The sequence below is a fragment of the Salvelinus namaycush genome, chromosome 39 (genome assembly GCF_016432855.1).
Source record: "Salvelinus namaycush isolate Seneca chromosome 39, SaNama_1.0, whole genome shotgun sequence".
NCBI classification, from domain to species: domain Eukaryota; kingdom Metazoa; phylum Chordata; class Actinopteri; order Salmoniformes; family Salmonidae; genus Salvelinus; species Salvelinus namaycush.
The window spans coordinates 22,342,619-22,368,208 of NC_052345.1; the positions used below are offsets into that span (position 1 = coordinate 22,342,619).

The following is a 25,590-nucleotide window of genomic DNA, read 5'->3' on the forward strand; positions in this document are numbered from 1 at the left end:
GAAGCGTCTACACAGCTTTTCAACGTAGGCTATTTTTGACTTGATTTTTTTGCAAATATAAACAACTCTACGTTTGCAATGATGGCCCCATATTAGGCTAATGAGAAGTAGAGGAATATAGGCCAACTGTACAAAATAAAATGCGAAATAAAATAACCTGTCGTTTGTGTAGCCACGTTTTATTCTGAACATTGTCCTTGGTTTGCCAGCAGATGGAGACAAAAGACCACTAGTCTATGTCGAGAGATCCCACAATTAATGAATTGTTCATTTGGTTTTCTAATGTAATTTATTGATTTGGAAGTATAGGACTATTAAATGTTTACTAGGCCTATGTAATTGACTTATGTCCGTGTGAGTGATGAGCGTTGACTTTGAGAGCGTTTGGAGATGGTTTTGACTATTTAGGTATCGAAAATGAGTATGGGCCTAATTAACTGAAAATGTCAGTAGGCTATCCCTCCTAATCCACATTGGTAGACCTCATTCCATTATCCTCTGCCCAGTCTATGAACTAAACTATGGATACAATGGTTGGTAAAAAAAACACAAAGCCCTTTAGATGGTCAGTGAAGATGGACCCCAGCAGTTTGCCATGGAGGAGGAAAACTGGATATGAATAAAGATTTAAAAAATATGGATAAAGAATTAAGAAATTAATTAAGAAATGCCTGGTTGGTTGGTACACTGTAGTACACTGTAGTATACCTAATATGAGCTGCATTTCTGTACAAAACAGTCTTGCTCACATGTAAATTACTGTAATGTAGGCTTACATCTATTCAATGGCAAAAACATAATATTGGGGGGGATAAGTCATAGTTCAATCACATACAGAGAAACTGTTTACCCAAGATCAGGGGTCTTTTGTCACATAACATAATAATTTATGTAATTTTGTCATGATACCTATGCTACAACTCTCTTCAATCTGCCATATTGAACTCGGGGAAACCACTAGGACTATCTGCAACTAACTGAACAAAAAATGTTGTGATCAGATTACAAATGCTTTTTAAAAACTAGTTGATTACTTCTAAATTCAGAAATTACTTTAAAATTCATAAAGGATGTTTGCGGGGAAAAAAACACTGACACCTTTGTTGTCTCGATGACATTCAAGGCCATTTTGAAAAAAGTTTTTAAACTTGTTCCACATGAGCAAGTCTGACCACACACCAAATGCGATTAATGGATCCTTTTTGTCTTCTTCTAAAACTATTTTGGTATTTGTTTCATCAGTCCATTGTTGATATAGTCCCAAAATGTTTTGCATGTCAGCAATCAAGTTTTAAAGATATCTAACTTTCAAAATACAGAAATACAGCCAGTATGATGCATTTTGCATGATGCAAAACATTTTGGGACTATATCAACAATGGACTGATGAAACAAATACCAAAATAGTTTTAGAAGACGTTTTGGGGAGGAGTTTTCATTTTAAAGGGAAAGAAATCCAAGAGTAACTGAAAGTAATCAGATTACGTGAAAGTAATCAGATTACGTTACTGAGTTTGGGTAATCCAAAAGTTACGTCAGTGATTACAATTCTGGACATGTAACTAGTAACTTAACTAACACATTACACTTAGAAAGTAGCCTAACCTACACAACCCCGGTCTCTCTGTCTCTGTCTCTCTCTCTGTGTGTGTGTGTTGCGTCCTTGGGATGCTAGTCCTTGCACTTCTGAAGGCGGGCTACCTCCTCCAATTCCCCTCAGTGGCCTATTAGCCTAAAAAAAAGCGATAAGCTGTGTTCTTTTCCCGGAATCCACTGCGCAAAAAAAAAATCTGTTTTCCATTTTTGGGGTTCAAGTATAAGGCTTAACGTGTTCTTCATAGCCTAAACGCAGGGCTGTTAGTAACCTACTCGGTATTCCTTCACACAATTGTGGGGGTGGGGGTACTCATGTGCAAAGATGTGAGACGAGAGACAGGTGATGCGCTCACTGCATGCATCCCGTCTTCAACAGAGGGAGCACAGCCACCGAACGAACGGTCGAACAGCATGAGGTGAGGGATTCTTCCACTCATCATATCTAAGCAGAACAGGGACCATGAAAGCAACCGAGTGGAGATTTGAGCAGCTGTATCATCCTACGGATAATTCAGGCATCCTTTCACTCTAAAAGCGTTCTCTTTTTACCGACGTTGAATGACGAGGCGGAATGGCAGGTGGACGTCGAGGACTTGTGGCCCCACAAAACACTTTTCTCGAGAACATCGTCCGAAGATCCAATGGTAGGAATGTGTTCGTTTTTATTTTTTTGGGAAGAAACACTGTGGATGATAGTCTATTGTCCAATCATTGAAAAACATTGATTTAATTATAACCAAAACACTCAGGACAACTAACCGATATTTGACACTAGTCATTGTAAACCGTTTTTTTTGCTGATTAGCCTATTTGATTTATACATTTATACAGCCAGCATGCTATGCAAAGAATGATTCAACAATTCAAACAATAATGGCATTTAATTAATGGATGTTGTTTTTACAACGAACAACTCGAATAAATAGCTGTGTCTACAATTGGTATTCCTTACCAGTCAACTGTACTGCACCTAAAAATAAACCAAAACATCGCTGCATTCCATATGATTTGTGCATTAAATAAATACATGGATTAACAATTTCCTCTTCACATACTTATTCGATTCATTTTTTAAACCCAAATTAAAAGTGTTTTTCAATTTGTTGGTTTGCGGAGGCACCCAGACTTGTTGGGCAAAATTAATCCGTTGATTTATTCGGAAAGTGACATGCTTGCCACGGGAACTTTTGTTTTGGTTAATTAATTGATCTGTTTTTGACACTGTTTTTTGCCTCTTGCTTTAACCACTTTTCTTTTTAACTTTTCAGTTTGGACATTATCACATAGACAGACAGGTATTAACAGTGTTTTAAAGTGGTGTCACGTCCCATCTATGTTCCTCCCCCAATCATCCACCATAGACTTGTTTGTGTTCTCTCGACCCATTTTTCTTATCCACTTTTTATCACATAGACCTCACTTAATGGTGAATAGCTTCACCCTCAAATATTCTTTGCACTTGCTTCCAAAGTTTTCATTCCTGATACTATCCTATGTGGGATATACTCTAATAGATCAACTCCCTCCAGGTTCCCTACTACTCCCCATGTTTTCAAGGCGTTGTGTCAGTCTTGTGAAACATTATGTTTTGACATACCCAATGTCTGTGATGGTCTCGTGACATTCTCATGTCGGTCTGTGTTGTCAATATGTATGAAGAATACATATTTTCTTAAGATAAGAGCGAGATTAAGTATACTGTAAATACAAAATAAATCAGAGTAGGAGTTGCAGATTTAGGATCAGTGTTTATTGCCTTTTAGATCACAATGAATAAGATGACGGGGGACTTTATCCTAGATCAGCACTCCTGATCTGAAATGCTTGAAACAGACACCCCTGAGTGTGCTAGACAAGAGAGGAAAACATATTATGCTCTCTCTACCCACACCCCATTATAGACACATAGGTTATGTATAATGATACCAAGACCACTTCACGAATGGGGTAGTCCCCGCTCAAAGTTTGCTCAGAGAGTTTTGGAATGGGGCAGCTAAGGTCAAAGGGCAAAACACCCAGCTGCTTGAATTGTGTTGGCTCATCACCTAGAACTGGGCCATTTAATGACACTGTAATGAATGTAGTCTTGAGAGTGACGCCTGACGTTTCAACACAACACAGCACCTTCGGAGGTCACTGCTACTGCTGCATCACTGCCTACCTAGCCAATGATAGACAATGTTATAATGATTGGCACCACTGACCCAGCCAATGATAATGTTAGTCAGGTTGCACTAAAACAGGCAAGACCCCATTTACCAGGTTAAAAGTTGTGGTACAATGGATACCGGCACCAGAATCTGTCCAATACTATACAAGAGGGATATGTGGTGTTGTATCGTAACCCCATTTAAACAATGTTTAAGATTCAACTGGTTCAATGTAGTAGCTTTCTGCAAATGAAAAAGTATGCAATAATCAGGTTAATATTGACCGATAATACTGGCAGATTGGTCATATCGGCAACAGTGAAAGTGTTGGATTTTGTGTACAGCATATTGACTTCTCTGTCACGTTTTCCCTCTTCTCTCAACCTTGTTGCAGTCGTCTCGGGTTGAATTTCCACAACAAGTAAAACATCTTTGCCAATGTGCTGTATCATCATGGCAACGCTCTAGATGGTTCTTTCCCCTGTTTCTATAGTGGAGTTCGACATGTATGTCATGTCCAATAAATTCTACATTAACATACTGTAGTTGGCAGTACATATTTAGAAGTATGGGAGTATATTAAGTATGGTTCAAACTTTATTTTACAATGCGCTCATTTGGCTGTTTGATATTTATCTAGATAGATGTGGACGGTAACAGTTATTACTCAACAATATGCCGTAATGCTCAGTATTACAGTAATACTTGGTTTTACCTAACTAACATGTTAGCTGACTACTAATTTAAAATAAACTTTTTTTTAAATTATTATTATTATTTTTTATATATAAATGTATAGGGTACAGTACACATTAATCAACAGCAATAATGCAACATCTATGTAAATGTACTGGGGTTAGTCAAAAGCTCATTTGCACCTGTAGTCCCAGGGAAGCTAAGGGCAGTTACACAGCCACTATACAAATACTCACTAAAACAATACAACATACCAATACATTACATCCAATAATATATCATTCTAACAACAATAACTAATTCGTAATAAAAAAAAACTATCATCAACTGTCGTCTTACATACGAGGAACACAGATAACTTATGTGTACAGGTTTGGATAGATTTGAGCCATGTTTTCAATTGAATTTCAAAAGTACTATAATGATTTCATGAAATAAAGACAAGTAGGCCTACATCCAGGTACCTTATAACTTCCAAGTAAAATAATGAGTTACAGACAGTTCATAGTGCTGTAGTAGTTTCTATCAGTTCTTTCTGAACCAGGTTTCATTTTTTCCCTCCCTGGGCAGATACCAACTTTGTTCTGGGCAATGCCCAGATTGTAAACTGGCCCATTGTGTACAGCAACGACGGCTTCTGCAAGCTCTCCGGTTACCACCGTGCTGAGGTCATGCAGAAGAGTAGCACCTGCAGGTACTCACTTTGCTACTTATGACTGCATTATGGCACCACTGATTTTGTGGGTCAGCATTTTTGTTTCACTGACAGCAATACTATACAGTAGAGTATAAATGCAGTATATCTACAATAACATATAAACATATCGGGCTGGTTTCCTGGACCCAGATTAAACCTACTCCTGGATTTAAAGGGACAATCTGCAGTTGGTACATCCATTTTTAGACTTAAATTATTATAATATATACCCAATGATTCTTGAATATAACTTATAGATACTGTCATACCCCATCAGAACCCAAAATAAAAGCTGGTTTTACTCTTTTGTTTGTAAAGATTATTTGTAAACAACCACTTTATAGCCTCAAAACATGGTTAAAACTATCATTTTAATATCACGGACGGTCAATCCTTGTAACCATAGCTCTGTCCATGAATTTGAGAGTGGTAACATTTCTTCAGCCTCCTCTCACAGCTTGTTAACCATTGTTTGACCATTGTTTGAACTGCAGATTGCCCGATTTAAAGTCATACTCAATGGAAAATATCTAATAAAAGTGATTTTTAGTCCAGGAATAGACTTAATCTGGGTTCGAGACACAGTTTATAAACGTATAAACATACAGTATGTATTAGGATTATACATTAGTAATCCTATTATTACTACAATACAAATAAGACATAAATTGACAATGTTTGTTCCATGCAAATTCGGGTTATTTCAGTCAACAGCAGTCAAGTGTTTTGGAATGGGAGAAAACAATATAGGCACTAAGGAATTCAAATGTGCCTCTGAAGTAGCACACGTACAGTTGAAGTCGGAAGTTTACATACACTTAGGTTGGAGTCATTAAAACTCGTTTTTCAACCACTCCACAAATTTCTTGTTAACAAACTATATTTTTGGCAAGTCAGTTAGGACATCTACTTTGTGCATGACACAAGTACTTTTTCCAACAATTGTTTACAGACAGATTATTTCACTTATAATTCACTGTATCACAATTCCAGTGGGTCAGAAGTTTACATACACTAAGTTGACTGTGCCTTTAAACAGCTTGGAAAATTCCAGAAAATGATGTCATGGCTTGAGAAGCTTCTGATAGGCTAATTGACATAACTTGAGTCAATTGGAGGTGTACCTGTGGATGTATTTCAAGGCCTACCTTCAAACTCAGTGCCTCTTTGCTTGACATCATGGGAAAATCAAAAGAAATCAGCCAAGACCTAAAAAAAAAAATTGTAGACCTCCACAAATCTGGTTCATCCTTGGGTGCAATTTCCAAACGCCTGAAAGTACCACGTTCATCTGTACAAACAATAGTACGCAAGTATAAACACCATGGGACCACGCAGCCGTCATACCGCTCAGGAAGGAGATGTGGTTCTGTCTCCTAGAGATGAACATACTTTGGTGCGAAAAGTGCAAATCAATCCCAGAACAACAGCAAAGGACCTTGTGAAGATGCTGGAGGAAACAGGTACAAACGTATCTATATCCACAGTAAAACTAGTGCTATATCAAATCAAATCAAATCAAATCTTATTTGTCACATACACATGGTTAGCAGATGTTAATGCGAGTGTAGCGAAATGCTTGTAGTGTAGCGAAATGCTTGCTTATATCGACATAACCTGAAAGGCAGCTCAGCAAGGAAGAAGCCACTGCTCCAAAACCGCCATAAAAAATCCAGACTACGGTTTGCAACTGCACATGGGGACAAAGATCGTACATTTTGGAGAAATGTCCTCTGGTCTGATGAAACAAAAATAGAACTGTTTGGCCATAATGACCATCGTTATGTTTGGAGAATAAAGGGGGAGGCTTGCAAGCCGAAGAACACCAACCCAACCGTGAAGCACGGGGGTGGCAGCATCATGTTGTGGGGGTGCTTTGCTGCAGGAGGGACTGGTGCACTTCACAAAATATATGGCATCATGAGGTAGGAAAATTATGTGGATATATTGAAGCAACATCTCAAGACATCAGTCAGGAAGTTAAAGCTTGGTCGCAAATGGGTCTTCCAAATGGACAATGACCCCAAGCATACTTCCAAAGTTGTGGCAAAATGGCTTAAGGACAACAAAGTCAAGGTATTGGAGTGGCCATCACAAAGCCCTTACCTCAATCCTATAGAAGATTTGTGGGCAGAACTGAAAAAGCGTATGTGAGCAAGGAGGCCTACAAACCTGACTCAGTTACACCAGCTCTGTCAGGAGGAATGGGCCAAAATTAATCCAATTAATTGTGGGAAGCTTGTGGAAGGCTACCTGAAATGTTTGTCCCAAGTTAGACAATTTAAAGGCAATGCTACCAAATACTAATTGAATGTATGTAAATTTCTGACCCACTGGGAATGTGATGAAAGAAATAAAAGCTGAAATAAATCATTCTCTCTACTATTATTCTGACATTTAACATTCTTAAAATAAAGTGGTGATCCTAACTGACCTAAGATAGGGAATTTTTACTCGGATTAAATGTCAGGAATTGTGGAAAACTGAGTTTAAATGTATTTGGATAAGGTGTAGGTAAACTTCCGACTTCAACTGTATGTCAATTCAACATGACATTCGCTGTGACCAGTGCTTATGCAGATGGCTTAACCATGTTGTTTGTGAGCCGCAATGTTTTTCGTGAGGCCTTTGTAGCTGGGATAATTTGTTTCAAGAACAGTGCCACATCTGCCTAAATTCTGGTAGAATCTGAATGTATTATCCAGTTTTATCTGTTTTGTATGTAATTTAGCACCAACAATGCAATTTTCAGTTTCATGTATGGGGAGCTCACAGACAAGGAGACGGGTGAGAAAGTGCAACAGATCTTTGAGAACTATGAGATGAATTCGTTCGAAATTCTCATGTATAAGAAGAATCGTAAGTGTTTCTTTGCTCTCTGTTGATTGAATCACATCAAATTCAATTGTTACATCAATTACTTATGAGATACATTAGAATATGAACAGATATCACAACATCATTTTGTGTTTCCTACAGGGATGCCGGTGTGGTTCTTTGTAAAGATCGCTCCGATCAGGAATGAGCAGGACAAGGTGGTGTTGTTTCTGTGCACCTTCAGTGACATCACTGCATTCAAACAGCCCATTGAGGATGACTCTGTGAAAGGTTGGCGTGACACTGAATTTCAGATAATCTAAGGAAGATTCTGTTTTAATGAGGACAGGATCAAGCTGAGGATAGTAGACACAATTGGTTTTAGACAGCTACAAATGTGGGTTGATGACATTATTTAGAGAAACCACAGTGCATCATTTCACGTTAAAACTTACATTTTTGTCTGATAATTTGAGCTAGTAATGTTGGACTTTCTCAGAATTCCAAATCAACTGCTAGCTAGCCCTTGTCTTTAGGCAGTTCATGCAGATCTGAAAGAAATGGATAGGTATAAGCATATTGTATTAGTTCCATTTGCCATCAAATTTGCTATGAATAATTTCCGTAATATTGAATACACAGATATGCCTTGAAAATTCAGTTTGAATTTAGCTCAGTGTCACATTTGTTTAAATGCAGCATGATTCAGTCTTGATTTCAAGGCTAAAGGGAGTGGATGTGGGTTGATTTGGTATTCCACATTTCTTTGACTCTGTCATTCAGGATGGGGTAAATTCGCTCGGCTCACCCGGGCCCTGACGAGCAGCCGGGGAGTGTTGCAGCAGCTGGCGCCCACCGTCCACAAGGGCGAGAACGTCCACAAGCACTCTCGTCTGGCTGAGGTAGAGTGTGTGCTGCTGTCCCTGTTGATAAGCACTCATCTCCCTAAGTGTTTCTGGAAGGAGCACCCATCTCATATTTCCAAGCCCACTTCTGTTTAGCTTCAAATGAAATGCCTAATTCTGTCCCCATACTCACTCACTACTTCTGAGCTAAATGAAGTGTGCCTTTCCGTTCCCAAAGCAGTAGACCGCAAGCCCTTGGCCACCTGGGCAACTGTAACTCTGCAGACAGACACAACGCTAATATGAATAATCACTCTATATATAGTCCTGACCATAAATCCTTATGGCAGAAGTCCCCAATTACATTCAGCAGTGGGCTTGAGCGCATGGTCGGGGGGCAGGAACATAGTTATACATCATTTGTACGCATTTGACCGCAAGAAGCCGAAACAGATAGAGTAGTTGACAAAGAATTTGTCCCGTGGGCCGCCCATTGGGGAACCCTGCCCTATGACCTTTGCTGTGGAGTTGTGTCACCTAAATGTACATTTACATGACTAATTTAGCAGACTCTCTCATCCAGAGTGACTTATAACCAGTGCACTCACTTATAATCAGTGCGTAGAAGGGCAGAGATGTCAGCAGGAGCAGGATTCAATTAGATCTGCTTCAGCAATGTTTGACTTGTTTATGGACTTGATTATTACTGCCACACATACACTCTTTTTTAACTCTGAATAATGCAGCCGTCTATGCTACAGTCTACAGTGTATATACCATACAACAATACTGGTTTGATTGAATAGTCCTTAGTCCTCTGAAAATCCCTAGGCTAGAAATAAAGTCTAGTCCTCTGATATCCCAAGGGGACTGATTGTTTGGGTAGATATCTCCTCTGACATCTTCTGGGACTAGTCCAAGATGTCTTACCAGCACCATCTTCTAGCGACATCCTGTTTCTTGAAAAATGGTGGAAAAGCTAATTGTGTTTAGATGGTCAGATAAGGTGCTCTGTTTACTAATGGGAAGATGAGCTTGCGACAGTAGCTTAGATAAAACAAAATGGCTACAGTTAGTTTATTTGTTGATCCTGGAAAGTTACATTAATTTATTTTTAAAATATATTAAGGGAGAGAGTAATTCCACTTTTTTTGTATGTTATATTGACTGGGATAGAGAGTTATGTCACACTATCCAAGAGATACTGAGAGATGAAATGAAGGCAACACTGAACTGTCTTTGTGCGGTCCAAAAGACTACAGAATGTGGTCATTATATTGTCATGACTTACTATTTTATGCTATGAGTGTTATGTCAAAGTTATCTCTAACATACAATAAGAGACACTGTCATAACAAACTAAAATGTTGTCATATTTTTATGTACACTAGGTAAAAACGCACACCTGAAATGGTGAATAGCAGGAGAAACGGATGACACACGGGTACAATTCAGTGTTAGCCTTGTGGAACCAGCCTGATCGCGGTCACCATTCTACGCAGCGATCAGGCTGGTTCCACCAGGCTAATTCAAGGTAGCTAGCTGCCAAAACACTGGCTCATTCATGACTTGTTACCAACTGTTTCTTAACCAAAAACGTAGGTCCTCCAGCTGGGCTCAGATATCCTCCCGCAGTACAAGCAGGAGACGCCTAAAACTCCTCCCCACATCATCCTCCACTACTGCGCCTTCAAGACCACCTGGGACTGGGTCATCCTCATCCTGACCTTCTACACAGCCATCATGGTGCCCTACAACGTCTCATTCAAGGTCTAAACTCTATTCAACTACCCACTAACCCTAACCTTAACCCTTACTCTAAACCCCAAACCGAACCTTAGCAAGCTGTTTTGGGCGATTTTTACTTTGTTTGTGTGTACTTTTATTGACTATGTACCAGCAGTAAAGTAAATTGCCACTCAGGGATAACTTATACTCAACTACTTAAGTAATAAAGATTCTCTACTTTACTACTTAAGTAATAAAGATTCTCTACTCTACTACTTAAGTAATAAAGATTCTCTACTCTACTACTTAAGTAATAAAGATTCTCTACTCTAATCCTCCAGACCAAGCAGAACAACGTCACCTGGCTGGTGGTGGACAGCATCGTGGATGTCATCTTTCTGGTGGACATCGTGCTCAACTTCCATACCACGTTTGTGGGGCCAGCCGGAGAGGTCATCTCGGACCCCAAGCTGATCCGGATGAACTACGTCAAGACATGGTTCGTCATCGACCTGCTCTCCTGCCTGCCGTACGACGTCATCAACGCCTTCGAGAACGTTGACGAGGTCAGTGGTTTGTTTGCTAACTGGGGTCTGTGTGTTTGTGAATGGATGGATATGAATTAAGACACACAGACAGACACACAGATAGACACACAGACAGACACACACATTGTTTATGGATCTGGAAAGCTTACCACATCGTTGACTCTTGGAAAGCTCACCACATCATTATAGCGTAATAGACACCGACTGGACTTCTCAGCAGTAGAAATGTCATCCCTTGCAGTTGCCTAATGGTTGCTGGGGAATACTGTGAATAGAGGCTAAAAAGTCAGACAAGATCCCTCTAACATATTAAAAAGTACACAGGAATTGGAGGCTTGTAAAACCACATTTTTCTGATGCCTCTTCGAGACATTCTGTAGTAAAACACACTGTAATCAAACTTGGCACAGAGGCCTTTGTAGGATGGTCCAGATCGTCTTGATTCACACGCTAGTCTTGATAACCTTAAAGTAATCAATAGATGCTGCAAGTGATACCATTCTAACCTACGCCCAAGTACAGTATTATCAGAATAAAAATAACTCTGTACTACAGAAGGCACAGATAAAGGTCAATATTACATTTAAATAATGAATAAACACGCGCTTCAAGGGTCAAACAACAAACATTGTTAGCCAATTATAGCTTAATTAACAAGTCAAAAGACTGCTTTTGCCCTTTGGGCGTTGTAACTTACAACCAAAACAAAAGTGCAGAAACCACCATATTTCTTCGCCACATCTCCAGTGTTATGTACTGTTCTGTTGTATGCCTGTTGTTGTACGAAGGGTGGTGTGGCGAAAGATTATAGCACCCCCACGGTGAGCTCCCACAAAGCCTGTGGGCTCTGCATGTGCCTTTGCTGCACTTGTCAACGCAAGTTATCCTTTTCATTCGGCGCTGCGCTTCAGATACAAGCAGAGCGTCCTCTGAAGCAAAGGCTTTTCGCACAGTGACCTTGTTGTATTCAATGACAATTGTAGTGAGACATTTCAAGTTGCCACAGGGACACATTTTTCAGCTTTTTGTAGTTGAACGTAATTGCATTATGAATGTGTCCCGGGTGAACTGAAAATAGCTTGATGCAGTAGGTTCGCACACGCCGTGGAGGCGGATGCGAGCAGAGGCTAGTGAGATTACATAAACCGCACTGCATTATGTGTTTGCCTTCAGTACTAAATGTAGATTCACCCTTTCGGGAAGCGCCAGGTACATCTCAGCCTCTCTGTACAGTATGCTACAGTGTCTTAAATGTTTTAGGGAATCTAGATTCGATGAGCAGTTGATTTCACATCACATTTTGACGTTTGAAGACACCAAGAGCTTGATTCAAATTGAGCAAGCAGAGTGACTCATTCAAATGCTGGAATTAAATGTGTCATCTCCAAATGGATCAGAAACCCGTCCTCACTAGTACTCTTTCACATACCATTATCGGAGTAAGATCCTGGAACATTAATTTTGGGTGCCTGCTCCGTGCCCATCTATGAAAACAAAAGTAACCCCGGGCTAAATTAATTCCAATACTGTACTTTCCAGAGGTTGGTCCAGGACCCAAATAACTGTTATTCTGTCACACGGCAGTGTGGAATTCTTCACTAAACCAGCTTCTGTAGCAAAGTGATGTTTTGTAGAAGTAGCATGTTGTAAAACATACCCTCCAGCTATTATTTTATTTTATTGCTAATGCCATTGTGTTCATTATCATAAACACAACAGGGAACTGCACCATGGTATCAAATCCATATGCAGGATATACTGCACAGTGTTTTAGGGAGTGGAGTTCCACAGGGTTCACTGTTGGGACCCTTCCAGTTTATCTTTAATCAATGAATGAACAGTTATTTAAATAGTTAGAACCATGAACAATGGATAATGGGCTCCCGAGAGGCGCAGCGGTCTAAGGCACTGCATCTCAGTGCTTGAGGCGTCACTACAGACACCCTGGTTCGACCCTGGTTCGATTCCAGGCTGTATCTCAACAGGCCATGATTGGGAGTCCCATAAGGCGGCACACAATTGGCCCAGCGTCGTCCGGGTTTGGCCCGTGTAGGACGTCATTGTAAATAAGAATTTGTTCTTAACTGACATGCCTAGTTAAATAAAGGTTAAATTAAAAATTAAAAAAATACAATTATTGGCTGGTTAGTAAAGCTCTACTTTTCATTCTCTCTCTAAGCCTAACCATTCCCCTCTTATTTTCTACCCATCAGGGCATCAGCAGTCTCTTCAGTTCCCTCAAAGTAGTCCGTCTGCTTCGCTTGGGCCGGGTGGCCCGTAAACTGGACCACTATATTGAGTACGGGGCCGCTGTCCTGGTTCTGCTGGTGTGCGTCTTTGGCCTGGCCGCCCACTGGTTGGCCTGCATCTGGTACAGCATCGGCGACTACGAGGTCATCGACGAGAACACCAACAGTGTGAGGATGGACAGCTGGCTCTACATATTGAGCGAATCGGTGGGGACGCCGTACCACTTCAACGCCAGTGGCTCCGGGAGGTGGGAGGGCGGGCCAAGCAAGGACTCGGTCTACATCACTTCCCTATACTTCACCATGACCAGCCTGACCAGCATCGGCTTCGGCAACATCGCCCCCACCACCGACGGAGAAAAGCTCTTCGCCGTGGCAATGATGATGATCGGATGTGAGTAAGAACCCTCCCCATGAAATTTCACACTGTCATCAAAGGAGGCTGGTAGGCTGTAACGGCTGGAATGGAACAAATTGAAACTTTGTCACCGATTCCATTCCAGCCATTACGATTATATCTCCGCCCACCAGCCTCCTCTGACTGCCGTATTATCTTTATGAAAAACACAATTGACATTTCATTAAGAAATACCATGCCAGATGTGTCCCTTGCTTCAAGGAGAAGTATTGTTAACAGGCCAGTATGTCTCTGAATCCTTGATGAATTCAGTAGAAGATAGCATGCTGTTTAATGTACTTACTATACAACTCAATCACAGCTAAATTGACCATTAAGTTATTACAGAAAAATGCTTGATTGAAGCATTTATGGAACATTGTGATGGTTCTAATCAGTTCCGAAAAGACAAATGTTGCGAATTTCACATGGTGCTTTTACGGTTTATTATGAGTATGCCAATTTGTTTAATTTTGTGCTGTGAAGATTGTACATATCTAAAGAGGATTTTCAAATGCTTTCATCCATTTTGAGCTGGCAGCTGAGTGATTCATCGCACATGGTTACTCCTTCTACTGGAGATGTGATTGACACAGTTTTGTCCCGGTCCTATTGTGGGACATTGCTTTTCATAGAACCCTGTTGTGATTTTAAATTGCATTCTCAATTGCAACGCAGGCCTCAAGATTGGGAAATATGATGGATTGCATAAAGGAAAACGAGTTCTGTTTTGTCTTTTTAGGTCAAGTTGAGACTTTCATTATCTACCTGGAAATAGACATAAAATGTGATTGGACTGGGCCAACTGTGGCAGGCATCATCATCATCATTTGCGTGCTAGTGTCATGCTTGAAGTTTGCCAGTATAAAAAAGTTTGTTTAACATGACTATGGACAGACCAGTAAACTTCAACATTCCTGTGAAATATCACAGTTGTGGAATAATGAAGCAAGCGTGATCTGCACCTTTCAACTACTATTCCATCCCAGAATGCATTGCTGACCATTTAGCATACATTATGATCCATACTGACTTGCTATCATCGTGACTTGGTATCAATTTCTGATTGTGAATCAAAATCACAATCCTGGTGTTCGAAGCATCACACTCCAACCAACAGAACCTCATCTTATTTAGCTTTTAGTACATACCGGTACTGTACACTGTAACGGTTGTTAAAACATGGGGGGGGGGGGGAGTTATCCAGCTTAGGAGATCAATTTGAGTAAAAAACAACAATGCAATGTTATGTCGTTAAATTATAAGACACATGGAATAACTGTGTGAAGTGAAGCAGTTTTTAGATTTCTTATCACAACACACGTATGCAGCATTGCTGTGTTGGTGTTGCAGCGGCAGGTGAGGGGGAGTATAAAGAGGTTTGCTTAGCACCTCGGGGAGCCAGGGGTGACAGTGATGCAGGGTGGCAGATGATAGGGGAAGCGAGAGTGACGGGGGGCATGGGGGGGGGGTCATGCTGCTATTCCTCAGTGGTGGGAAGACAGTCTGCCACCCACAGCCTGGAAGCTGGACAGAAGCTTAGTCATACAATATGTTGCCAGTTGAGTCACCTGCCAGTGTTTGCGTGTGTGTGTGTGGATTTCATTTGTGTCTTGGTCTTTTTGTGAGGGAGTATGTACTGTATTTTCTGTATGTGTATTTGAATATGTGTGCTTGTTTAGGTGTTGATAAATACATTAGTCACTATTCTGCAAATCTTAGCCCCAACAAGAGCAGTCATAATAGTTCAAACTGTCGCTGTAAAACACGGAGGTCCACTCACCACCGTTGCATTTTGGCGGTGTCCAGAGCTTATGACACGACAGTCTCTGTGGCGGTGTGACAAGTTGTTCCTGGCTGTCACGGTGGTCTTGTCTCAGTGCAGCCAGCCGTGTCATACCCTTCTGTGTCCCCATACGCACACCAACCCTCCTCTCCCGCTCCTCTCTCTCCCACAAGGCTTGGTAACTGTTTATATACACTGAGTATACATTTAGAAACACCTGCTCTTTCCATGACAGACTGACCAGGTGATCGAGGTGAAAGCTATGATCCCTTATTGATGTCATTCGCTAAATCCACTTCAGTGTAGATGAAGGAGTGGAGACAGGTTAAACAAGGATTTTTAAGCCAAGAGACAATTGAGACATGGATTGTGTATGTGTGCCATTCATAGGGTGAGTGGGCAAGACAAAATATTTAAAGGAAAATGCGGGGGGGGGACGGGACACATACAACTCAATATTAGGAAGGTGCCATTTGACGTAAGCTGAGAGTTAGCTAATACTAATCATTTCCCCTTTTCAAGTTGATAAAGTCATGTTCTCTTTTGGGCCAGTAATGATGACTTAGCAGTTTTTATCCTCAGTGTTGTGCCAAATAGACGACATTATGGAAATGTTCTCAAAAGAGGAATTGACTAAAATGAGCAAAGTCACTTCATATACATTTAAAGTGTCATGATTTCAAACGGCTCCCTATTGTATATAGCAGATGCTGCCAGGTATTGCCTTTTCAAAATGTCAACCAATTGCTTTGCATGTGAATAGTAAACTGCCTATTTTGTCATGGTACACATTTTCCCTTCTTTGACTCATTGCTTGCTCAGTGGGAGCTGTCACTTCTGTGATGCGCCCAACGGGAGGGGGAATACAGGACTCAACCCATTCAGAAAAGAAATATGAGCTAAATCAGGGAGACTTGGCTGAAGACCATGGCTATTATGTATCAGCATAACGATGCCAATGTAGTGCATTGAAAGACATTTTATGAGCCCATATGACCCCTTGATCAAATCCTAGTGCCAGTTTATACTGATTCTGAGTTGTCAGCAATTTTAAGTCAGTCGAAAAATGCCACGTAGAATGTTTGTTCTGGCGCTTGGCACCCAGGGCCAGTACAGTAGGAGTCACACTTAACGTGTGCCACGGACAATCAAAAACACTGAGTGTTAGGGCCACTGCACGGTACTCGATTTGTGGGAACTCGTTGCTACAGCAACCAATGTCCAGGTGGACCATGTTAGGTCATTAGCGTAGTAATTTGTGAACATCTTAACAATCAAAAATGACTCTAATCGGCTGTGCCTTATTACTTGGACTGGTCTTTTTATTGATGCACTGAGTACCTGAGACTACTTCATGAGCCGGCTCAAGAATCCAATGGTAAAAATAGACGATCCAGTTCCCTATGAAAGCATCTGGTTCGGCAGACCTCAGACAGCATAGTTTCACTACCCCAGTTCCTCCTAGCCTCAAAGCCTGGTTACATTTCGACTCGTTAGCGTGACGTATATCACATGTAGAGGGTTCCACTACTGTAAAATAAGAACTCGAATCAACCTCAGAATCTCAGATCCTCAGTGAGACCAATTGCTGCGTTCATTTTCCGATATACAGTACCAGTCACAAGTTTGGACACGCTGACTCATTCAATGGGTTTTCTTTATTTGTACTATTTTCTACATTGTGAAGACATCATAACTATGAAATAACACATCATGTAGTAACCAAAAAAGTATTTATATTTTAGATTCTTCAAAGTAGCCACACTTTGCCTTGATGACAGCTTTGCACACTCTTGGCATTCTCTCAACCAGCTTCATGAGGTAGTCACCTGGAATGTTTTTCCAACAGTCTTAAAGGAGTTCCCACATATGCTGAGCACTTGTTGGCTGCTTTTCCTTCACTCTGCGGTCCAACTCATCCCAAACCATCTCAATTGGGTTGAGGTTGGTGATTGTGGAGGCCAGGTCATCTGATGCAGCACCATCACTCTCCTTCTTTGTCAAATAGCCCTTACACAGCCTGGAGGTGTGTTTTGGCTAATTGTCCTGTTGAAAAACAAATAATAGTCCCACTAAGTGCAAAACAGATGGGATGGCGTATCGCTGCAGAATGCTGTGGTAGCCATGCTGGTTAAGTGTGCCTTGAATTCTAAATAAATCACAGAGTGTCACCAGCAAAGCACCCCCACACCATCACACCTCCTCCTCCATGCTTCACGGTGGGAACTACACATGCGGAGATCATCCGCTCACCTAATCTGCGTCTCACAAGGACACGGTGGTTAGAGGACAGATTTCCACCGGTCTAATGTCCATTGCTCATTTTTCTTGGCCCAAGCAAGTCTCTTCTTATTATTGGTTTCCTTTAGTAGTGGTTTCTTTGCAGCAATTCGACCACGAAGGCCTGATTCACGCAGTCCCCTCTGAACAGTTGATATTGAGATGTCTGTTACTAAGTGCAAAACAGATGGGATGGCGTATCGCTGCAGAATGCTGTGGTAGCCATGCTGGTTAAGTGTGCCTTGAATTCTAAATAAATCACAGACAGTGTCACCAGCAAAGCACCCCCACACATCACACCTCCTCCTCCATGCTTCACGGTGGGAACTACACATGCGGAGATCATCCGCTCACCTAATCTGCGTCTCACAAGGACACGGTGGTTAGAGGACAGATTTCCACCGGTCTAATGTCCATTGCTCATTTTTCTTGGCCCAAGCAAGTCTCTTCTTCTTATTGGTTTCCTTTAGTAGGGGTTTCTTTGCAGAAATTCGCCCACGAACGCCTGATTCACACAGTCCCCTCTGAATAGTTGATATTGAGATGTCTGTTACTAAGTAATGGTGCCGGAGGGGATGGCTGCCGTTTTCTGCGCTCTCAACCAACCGTGCTATTTTGTTGTTTTTTTCGCATTGTTTGTAACTTATTTTGTACATAATGTTGCTTCTACTGTCTCTTATGACTGGAAAGAGCTTCTGGACATCAGAACAGTGATTACTCACCTAGAACTGGACGAATAATTTTTCTTTAATGAGTCGGACGAGAGGGATTTACTCCAGACACCCGGCAAGGCCCTCATCCCCGTCATTCGCAGGAGAAAAAGACGTATATATCGCGAGTCGTGGCTGAATGATAACATGAATAACATACAGCTGGCGGGTTACACTTTACACACTGTATCGGCAGGATAGAACAGCAGTCTCTGGTAAGACAAGGGATGGCGGTCTATGTATATTTGTAAACAACAGCTGGTGCACGATATCTAAGGAAGCCTCAAGGTTTTGCTTACCTAAGGTAGAGTATCTCATGATAAGCTGAAGACCACACTATCTACCAAGAGAGTTTTCATCTATATTCTTCGTAGCTGTCTATTTACCACCACAATCCGATTCTGACACTAAGACCGCACTCAATGAGCTGTATGCGGCCATAAGCAAACAGGAAAACGCCAATTAAGAGGCGGCGCTCCTAGTGGCCGGGGACTTTAATGCGGGGAAACTTACATCTGTTTTACCTAATTACTACCAGCATGTTAAATGTACGACCAGAAAGGAAAAAACTCTAGACCACCTTTACTCCACACACAGAGATGTGTACAAAGCTCTCCCTCGCCCTCCATTTGGCAAATCTGACCATAATTCTATCCTCCTGATTCCTGCTTACAAGCAAAAATTAAAGCAGGAAGCACCAGTGACTCGGTCAATAAAAAAAGAGGTCAGATGAAGCAGATGCTAAGCTACAGGACTGTTTTAATAGCACAGACTGGAATATGTCCCGGGATTCTTCCGGAGTACACCACATCTGTCACTGGCTTCATCAATAAGTGCATCGATGACGTCGTCCCCACAGTGACTCTACGTACATATCCCAACCAGAAGCCATGGATTACAGGGAACGTCCACACTGAGCTAAAGGGTAGAGCTGCCGCTTTCAAGGAGCGAGACTCTAACCCGGAAGCTTATAAGAAATCCCGCTATGCCATCCAATGAACCATCAAACAGGCAAAGCGTCAATAAACAGGTCAACATTCACAAGGCCAGACGGATTACCAGGCCATGTACTCTGAGCATGCGCTGACCAACTGGCAAGTGTCTACACTGACATTTTCAACCTCTCTCTGTCTGAGTCTATAATACCAACATGTTTCAAGCAGACCACCATAGTTCCTGTGCCCAAGAACACTAAGGTAACCTGCCTAAATGACTACCGACCCATAGCACTCACGTCTATAGCGATGAAGTGCTTTGAAAGGCTGGGCATGGCTCACATCAACACCATTATCCCAGAAACCCTAGACCCACTCCAATTTGCATATCGCCACAACAGATGCACAGATGATGCAATCTCTATTTCAATCCACACTGTCATTTCACACCTGGACAAAAGGAACACCTATGTGAGAATGCTATTCATTGACTACAGCTCAGCGTTCAACACCATAGTGCCCTCAAAGTTCATCACTAAGCTAGGGACCCTGGGACTAAACACCTCCCTCTGCAACTGGATCCTGGACTTCCTGATGGGCCGCCCCCAGGTGGTAAGGGTAGGTAACAACACATCCGCCACGCTGATCCTCAACACGGGGGCCCTTCAGGGGTGCGTGCTCAGTCCCCTCCTGTACTCCCTGTTCACTCATGACTGCATGGCCAGGCACAACTCCAACACCATCATTAAGTTTTCTGATGACACAACAGTGGTAGGCCTGATCACCGACAATGACGAGACAGCCTATAGAGAGGTCAGAGACCTGGCCATGTGGTGCCAGGACAACAACCTCTCCCTCAACGTGATCAAGACAAAGGAGATGATTGTGGACTACAGGAAAGGAGGACCGAGCCACGCCCCCATTCTCATCGACCAGGCTGTCATGGAGCAGGTTGAGAGTTTCAAGTTCGTTGGTGTCCACATCACCAACAAACTAACATGGTCCATGCACACTAAGACAGTCTTGAAGAGGGCACGACAAAGCCTATTCCCCCTCAGGAGACTGAAAAGATTTTGCATGGGTCCTCAGATCCTCAAAAGGTTCTACAGCTGCACTATCGAGAGCATCCTGACTGATTGCATCACTGCCTGGGTATGGCAACTGCTCGGCCTCCGACCGCTAGGCACTACAGGGGGTAGTGCGTACGGCCCAGTACATCACCAGTACATCATACCAGGCGGTGTCAAAGGAAGGCCCTAAAACTTGTCAAAGACTCCAGCCACCCTCATCATAAACTGTTCTCTCTGCTATCGCACGGCAACCGGTACCGGAGCGCCAAGTCTAGGTCCAAGAGGCTTCTATTTACATTGCCCCCCCTCTTTTACGCTGCTGCTACTCTGTTTATTATCTATGCAGTCACTTTAATAACTCTACCTACATTTACATATTACCTCAATTACCTCGACTAACCGGTGCCCCCGCACATTGACTCTGTACCGGTACCCCCTGTATGTAGCCTCGCTATTGTTAGTTTACTGCTGCTCTTTAATTATTTGTTACTTTTGTTTCTTTTGTATTTTTCTTAACTGCATTGTTGGTTAAGGGCTTGTAAGTAAGCAGTTCACTGTAAGGTCTACACCTGTTGTATTCGGTGCATGTGACTAATACAATTTGATTTGATTTGAACTCTGCAAAACATTTATTTGGGCTGCAATCTGAGGTGCAGTTAACTCAAATGAACTTATCCTCTTCAGAAGAGGTAACTCTGGGTCTTCCTTTACTGTGGCTGTCCTCATGAGAGCCAGTTTCATCATAGCGCTTGATGGTTTTTGCGACTGCACTTGAAGAAACTTTCAAAGTTATTGAAATGTTTCGTATTGACTGACCTTCATGTCTTAAAGTAATGATGGACTGTTGTTTCTCTTTGCTTATTTGAGCTGTTCATGCCATAATAGGGCCTTGGTATTTTATCAAATAGGGCTATCTTCTGTATACCACCCCTACCTTGTCACAACACTAAACAATCAGTTGATTGGCTCAAACGCATTAAGAAGGAAAGAAATTCCACGAATTAACAAGGCACACCTGTTAATTGAAATGCATTCCAGATGACTACCTCATGAAGCTGGTTGAGAGAATGCCAAGAGTGTGCAAAGCTGTCGTCAAGGCAAAGGATTGCTACTTTGAAAAATCTCAAATATATTTTGATTTATTTTACACTTTTTTGGTTACTACATGATTTCATATGTGTTATTTCATAGTTTTGATGTCTCACTATTATTCTACAATGTAAAATTGTAAAATGGCCAGCATCCCGGAGTCGCCTCATCACTGTTGACGTTGAGACTGGTGTTTTGCGGGTACTATTTAATGAAGCTGCCAGTTGAGGATTTAATGAATCAAATCATCAAATCAAGTTTATTTATATAGCCCTTCGTACATCAGCTAATATCTCGAAGTGCTGTACAGAAACCCAGCCTAAAACCCCAAACAGCAAGCAATGCAGGTGTAGAAGCACGGTGGCTAGGAAAAACTCCCTAGAAAGGCCAAAACCTAGGAAGAAACCTAGAGAGGAACCAGGCTATGAGGGGTGGCCAGTCCTCTTCTGGCTGTGCCGGGTGGAGATTATAACAGAACTATGCCAAGATGTTCAAAATGTTCATAAGTGACAAGCATGGTCAAATAATAATCAGGAATAAAAGTCAGTTGGCTTTTCATAGCCGATCATTAAGAGTTGAAAACAGCAGGTCTGGGACAGGTGGCGGTTCCATAACCGCAGGCAGAACAGTTGAAACTGGAATAGCAGCAAGGCCAGGTGGACTGGGGACAGCAAGGAGTCATCATGCCCGGTAGTCCTGACGTATGGTCCTAGGGCTCAGGTCCTCCGAGAGAGAGAAAGAAAGAGAGAAGGAGAGAATTAGAGAGAGCCAAGATTTTCAAAATGTTCATAAATGACAAGCATGGTCAAATAATAATCAGGAATAAAAGTCAGTTGGCTTTTCATAGCCGATCATTAAGAGTTGAAAGCAGCAGGTCTGGGACAGGTAGGGGTTCCATAACCGCAGGCAGAGCAGTTGAAACTGGAACAGCAGCAAGGCCAGGTGGACTGGGGACAGCAAGGAGTCATCATGCCCGGTTTGCCGTGACGTATGGTCCTAGGGCTCAGGTTCTCAGAGAGAGAGAAAGAAAGAGAGAACGAGAGAATTAGAGAGAGCATACTTAAATTCACACAGGACACTGGATAAGACAGGAGAAGTACTCCAGGTATAACCAACTGACCCTAGCCCCCCGACACATAAACTACTGCAGCATAAATACTGGAGGCTGAGACAGGAGGGGTCAGGAGACACTGTGGCCCCATCCGATGATACCCCCGGACAGGGCCAAACAGGAAGGATATAACCCCACCCACTTTGCCAAAGCACAGCCCCCGCACCACTAGAGGGATACCTTCAACCACCAACTTACAATCCTGAGACAAGGCCGAGTATAGCCCACAAAGATCTCCACCACAGCACAAACCAAGGGGGGGCGCCAACCCAGACAGGAAGATCACGTCAGTAACTCAACCCACTCAAGTGACGCACCCCTCCTAGGGACGGCATGAAAGAGCACCAGTAAGCCAGTGACTCAGCCCCTGTAATAGGGTTAGAGGCAGAGAATCCCAGTGGAGAGAGGGGAACCGGCCAGGCAGAGACAGCAAGGGCGGTTCGTTGCTCCAGAGCCTTTCCGTTCACCTTCACACTCCTGGGCCAGACTACACTCAATCATATGACCTACTGAAGAGATAAGTCTTCAGTAAAGACTTAAAGGTTGAGACCGAGTCTGCGTCTCTCACATGGGTAGGCAGACCGTTCCATAAAAATGGAGATCTATAGGAGAAAGCCCTGCCTCCCGCTGTTTGCTTAGAAATTCTAGGGACAATTAGGAGGCCTGTGTCTTGTGACCGTAGCGTACGTATAGGTATGTACGGCAGGACCAACTCGGAAAGATAGGTAGGAGCAAGCCCATGTAACGCTTTATAGGTTAACAGTAAAACCTTGAAATCAGCCCTTGCCTTAACAGGAAGCCAGTGTAGGGAAGCTAGCACTGGAGTAATATGATCAAATTTCTTGGTTCTAGTCAGGATTCTAGCAGCCGTATTTAGCACTAACTGAAGTTTATTTAGTGCTTTATCCGGGTAGCCGGAAAGTAGAGCATTGCAGTAGTCTAACCTAGAAGTAACAAATGCATGGATTAATTTTTCTGCATCATTTTTGGACAGAAAATTTCTGATTTTTGCAATGTTACGTAGATGGAAAAAAGCTGTTCTTGAAACAGTCTTGATATGTTCGTCAAAAGAGAGATCAGGGTCAAGAGTAACGCCGAGGTCCTTCACAGTTTTATTTGAGACGACTTTACAACCATCAAGATTAATTGTCAGATTTAACAGAAGATCTCTTTGTTTCTTGGGACCTAGAACAAGCATCTCTGTTTTGTCCGAGTTTAAAAGTAGAAAGTTTTCAGCCATCCACTTCCTTATGTCTGAAACACAGGCTTCTAGCGAGGGCAATTTTGGGGCTTCACCATGTTTCATTGAAATGTACAGCTGTGTGTCATCCGCATAGCAGTGAAAGTTCCATTATGTTTTCGAATACCATCCCCAAGAGGTAAAATATATAGTGAAAACAATAGTGGTCCTAAAACGGAACCTTGAGGAACACCGAAATGTACAGTTGATTTGTCAGAGGACAAACCATTCACAGAGACAAACTGATATCTTTCCGACAGGTAAGATCTAAACCAGGCCGGAACTTGTCCGTGTAGACCAATTTGGGTTTCCAGTCTCTCCAAAAGAATGTGGTGATCGATGGTGTCAAAGGCAGCACTAAGGTCTAGTAGCACGAGGACAGATGCAGAGCCTCGGTCTGACGCCATTAAAAGGTCATTTACCACCTTCACAAGTGCAGTCTCAGTGCTATGATGGGGTCTAAAACCAGACTGAAGCATTTCGTATACATTGTTTGTCTTCAGGAAGGCAGTGAGTTGCTGCGCAACAGCTTTTTCTAAAATCTTTGAGAGGAATGGAAGATTCGATATAGGCCGATAGTTTTTTATATTTTCCGGGTCAAGGTTTGGCTTTTTCAAGAGAGGCTTTATTACTGCCACTTTTAGTGAGTTTGGTACACATCCGGTGGATAGAGAGCTGTTTATTATGTTCAACATAGGAGGGCCAAGCACAGGAAGCAGCTCTTTCAGTAGTTTAGTAGGAATAGGATCCAGTATGCAGCTTGAAGGTTTAGAGGCCATGATTATTTTCATCATTGTGTCAAGAGATATAGTACTAAAACACTTAAGTGTCTCTCCCGATCCCAGGCCCTGGCAGAGCTGTGCAGATCCAGGACAGCTAAGCCCTGGAGGAATACGCAGATTCAAAGAGGAGTCCGTAATTTGCTTTCTAATGGTCATGATCTTTTCCTCAAAGAAGTTCATGAATTTATTACTGCTGAAGTGAAAGCCATCCTCTCTTGGGGAATGCTGCTTTTTAGTTAGCTTTGCAACAGTATCAAAAATAAATTTTGGATTGTTCTTATTTTCCTCGATTAAGTTGGAAAAGTAGGATGATCGAGCAGCAGTGAGGGCTCTTCGGTACTGCACGGTACTGTCTTTCCAAGCTAGTCGGAAGACTTCCAGTTTGGTGTGGCGCCATTTCCGTTCCAATTTTCTGGAAGCTTGCTTCAAAGCTCGGGTATTTTCTGTATACCAGGGAGCTAGTTTCTTATGACAAATGTTTTTCGTTTTTAGGGGTGCAACTGCATCTAGGGTATTGCGCAAGGTTAAATTGAGTTCCTCAGTTAGGTGGTTAACTGATTTTTGTCCTCTGACGTCCTTGGGTAGGCAGAAGGAGTCTGGAAGGGCATCAAGGAATTTTTGTGTTGTCTGAGAATTTATAGCACGACTTTTGATGCTCCTTGGTTGGGGTCTGAGCAGATTATTTGTTGCGATTACAAACGTAATAAAATGGTGGTCCGATAGTCCAGGATTATGTGGAAAAACATTAAGATCTACAACATTTATTCCATGGGACAAAACTAGGTCCAGAGTATGACTGTGGCAGTGAGTAGGTCCAGAGACATGTTGGACAAAACCCACTGAGTCGATGATGGCTCCGAAAGA

At 42.2% G+C, this 25,590-nt stretch overlaps 1 protein-coding gene across 1 annotated transcript in view; it reads left to right on the forward strand.

The window, feature by feature from the left end:
* The first annotated feature begins 2,167 nt into the window (after positions 1 to 2,167).
* Positions 2,168 to 25,590, forward strand: part of LOC120032764 (potassium voltage-gated channel subfamily H member 1-like) — a 48,916-nt gene continuing 25,493 nt past the window's right edge. The window contains exons 1-8 of the mRNA XM_038978947.1: positions 2,168 to 2,240; positions 5,013 to 5,136; positions 7,892 to 7,998; positions 8,119 to 8,247; positions 8,740 to 8,858; positions 10,404 to 10,571; positions 10,871 to 11,095; positions 13,291 to 13,720. Of these exons, the coding sequence (XP_038834875.1) occupies positions 2,168 to 2,240; positions 5,013 to 5,136; positions 7,892 to 7,998; positions 8,119 to 8,247; positions 8,740 to 8,858; positions 10,404 to 10,571; positions 10,871 to 11,095; positions 13,291 to 13,720 (1,375 nt within the window). The remainder of the gene's footprint in view (positions 2,241 to 5,012; positions 5,137 to 7,891; positions 7,999 to 8,118; positions 8,248 to 8,739; positions 8,859 to 10,403; positions 10,572 to 10,870; positions 11,096 to 13,290; positions 13,721 to 25,590) is intronic.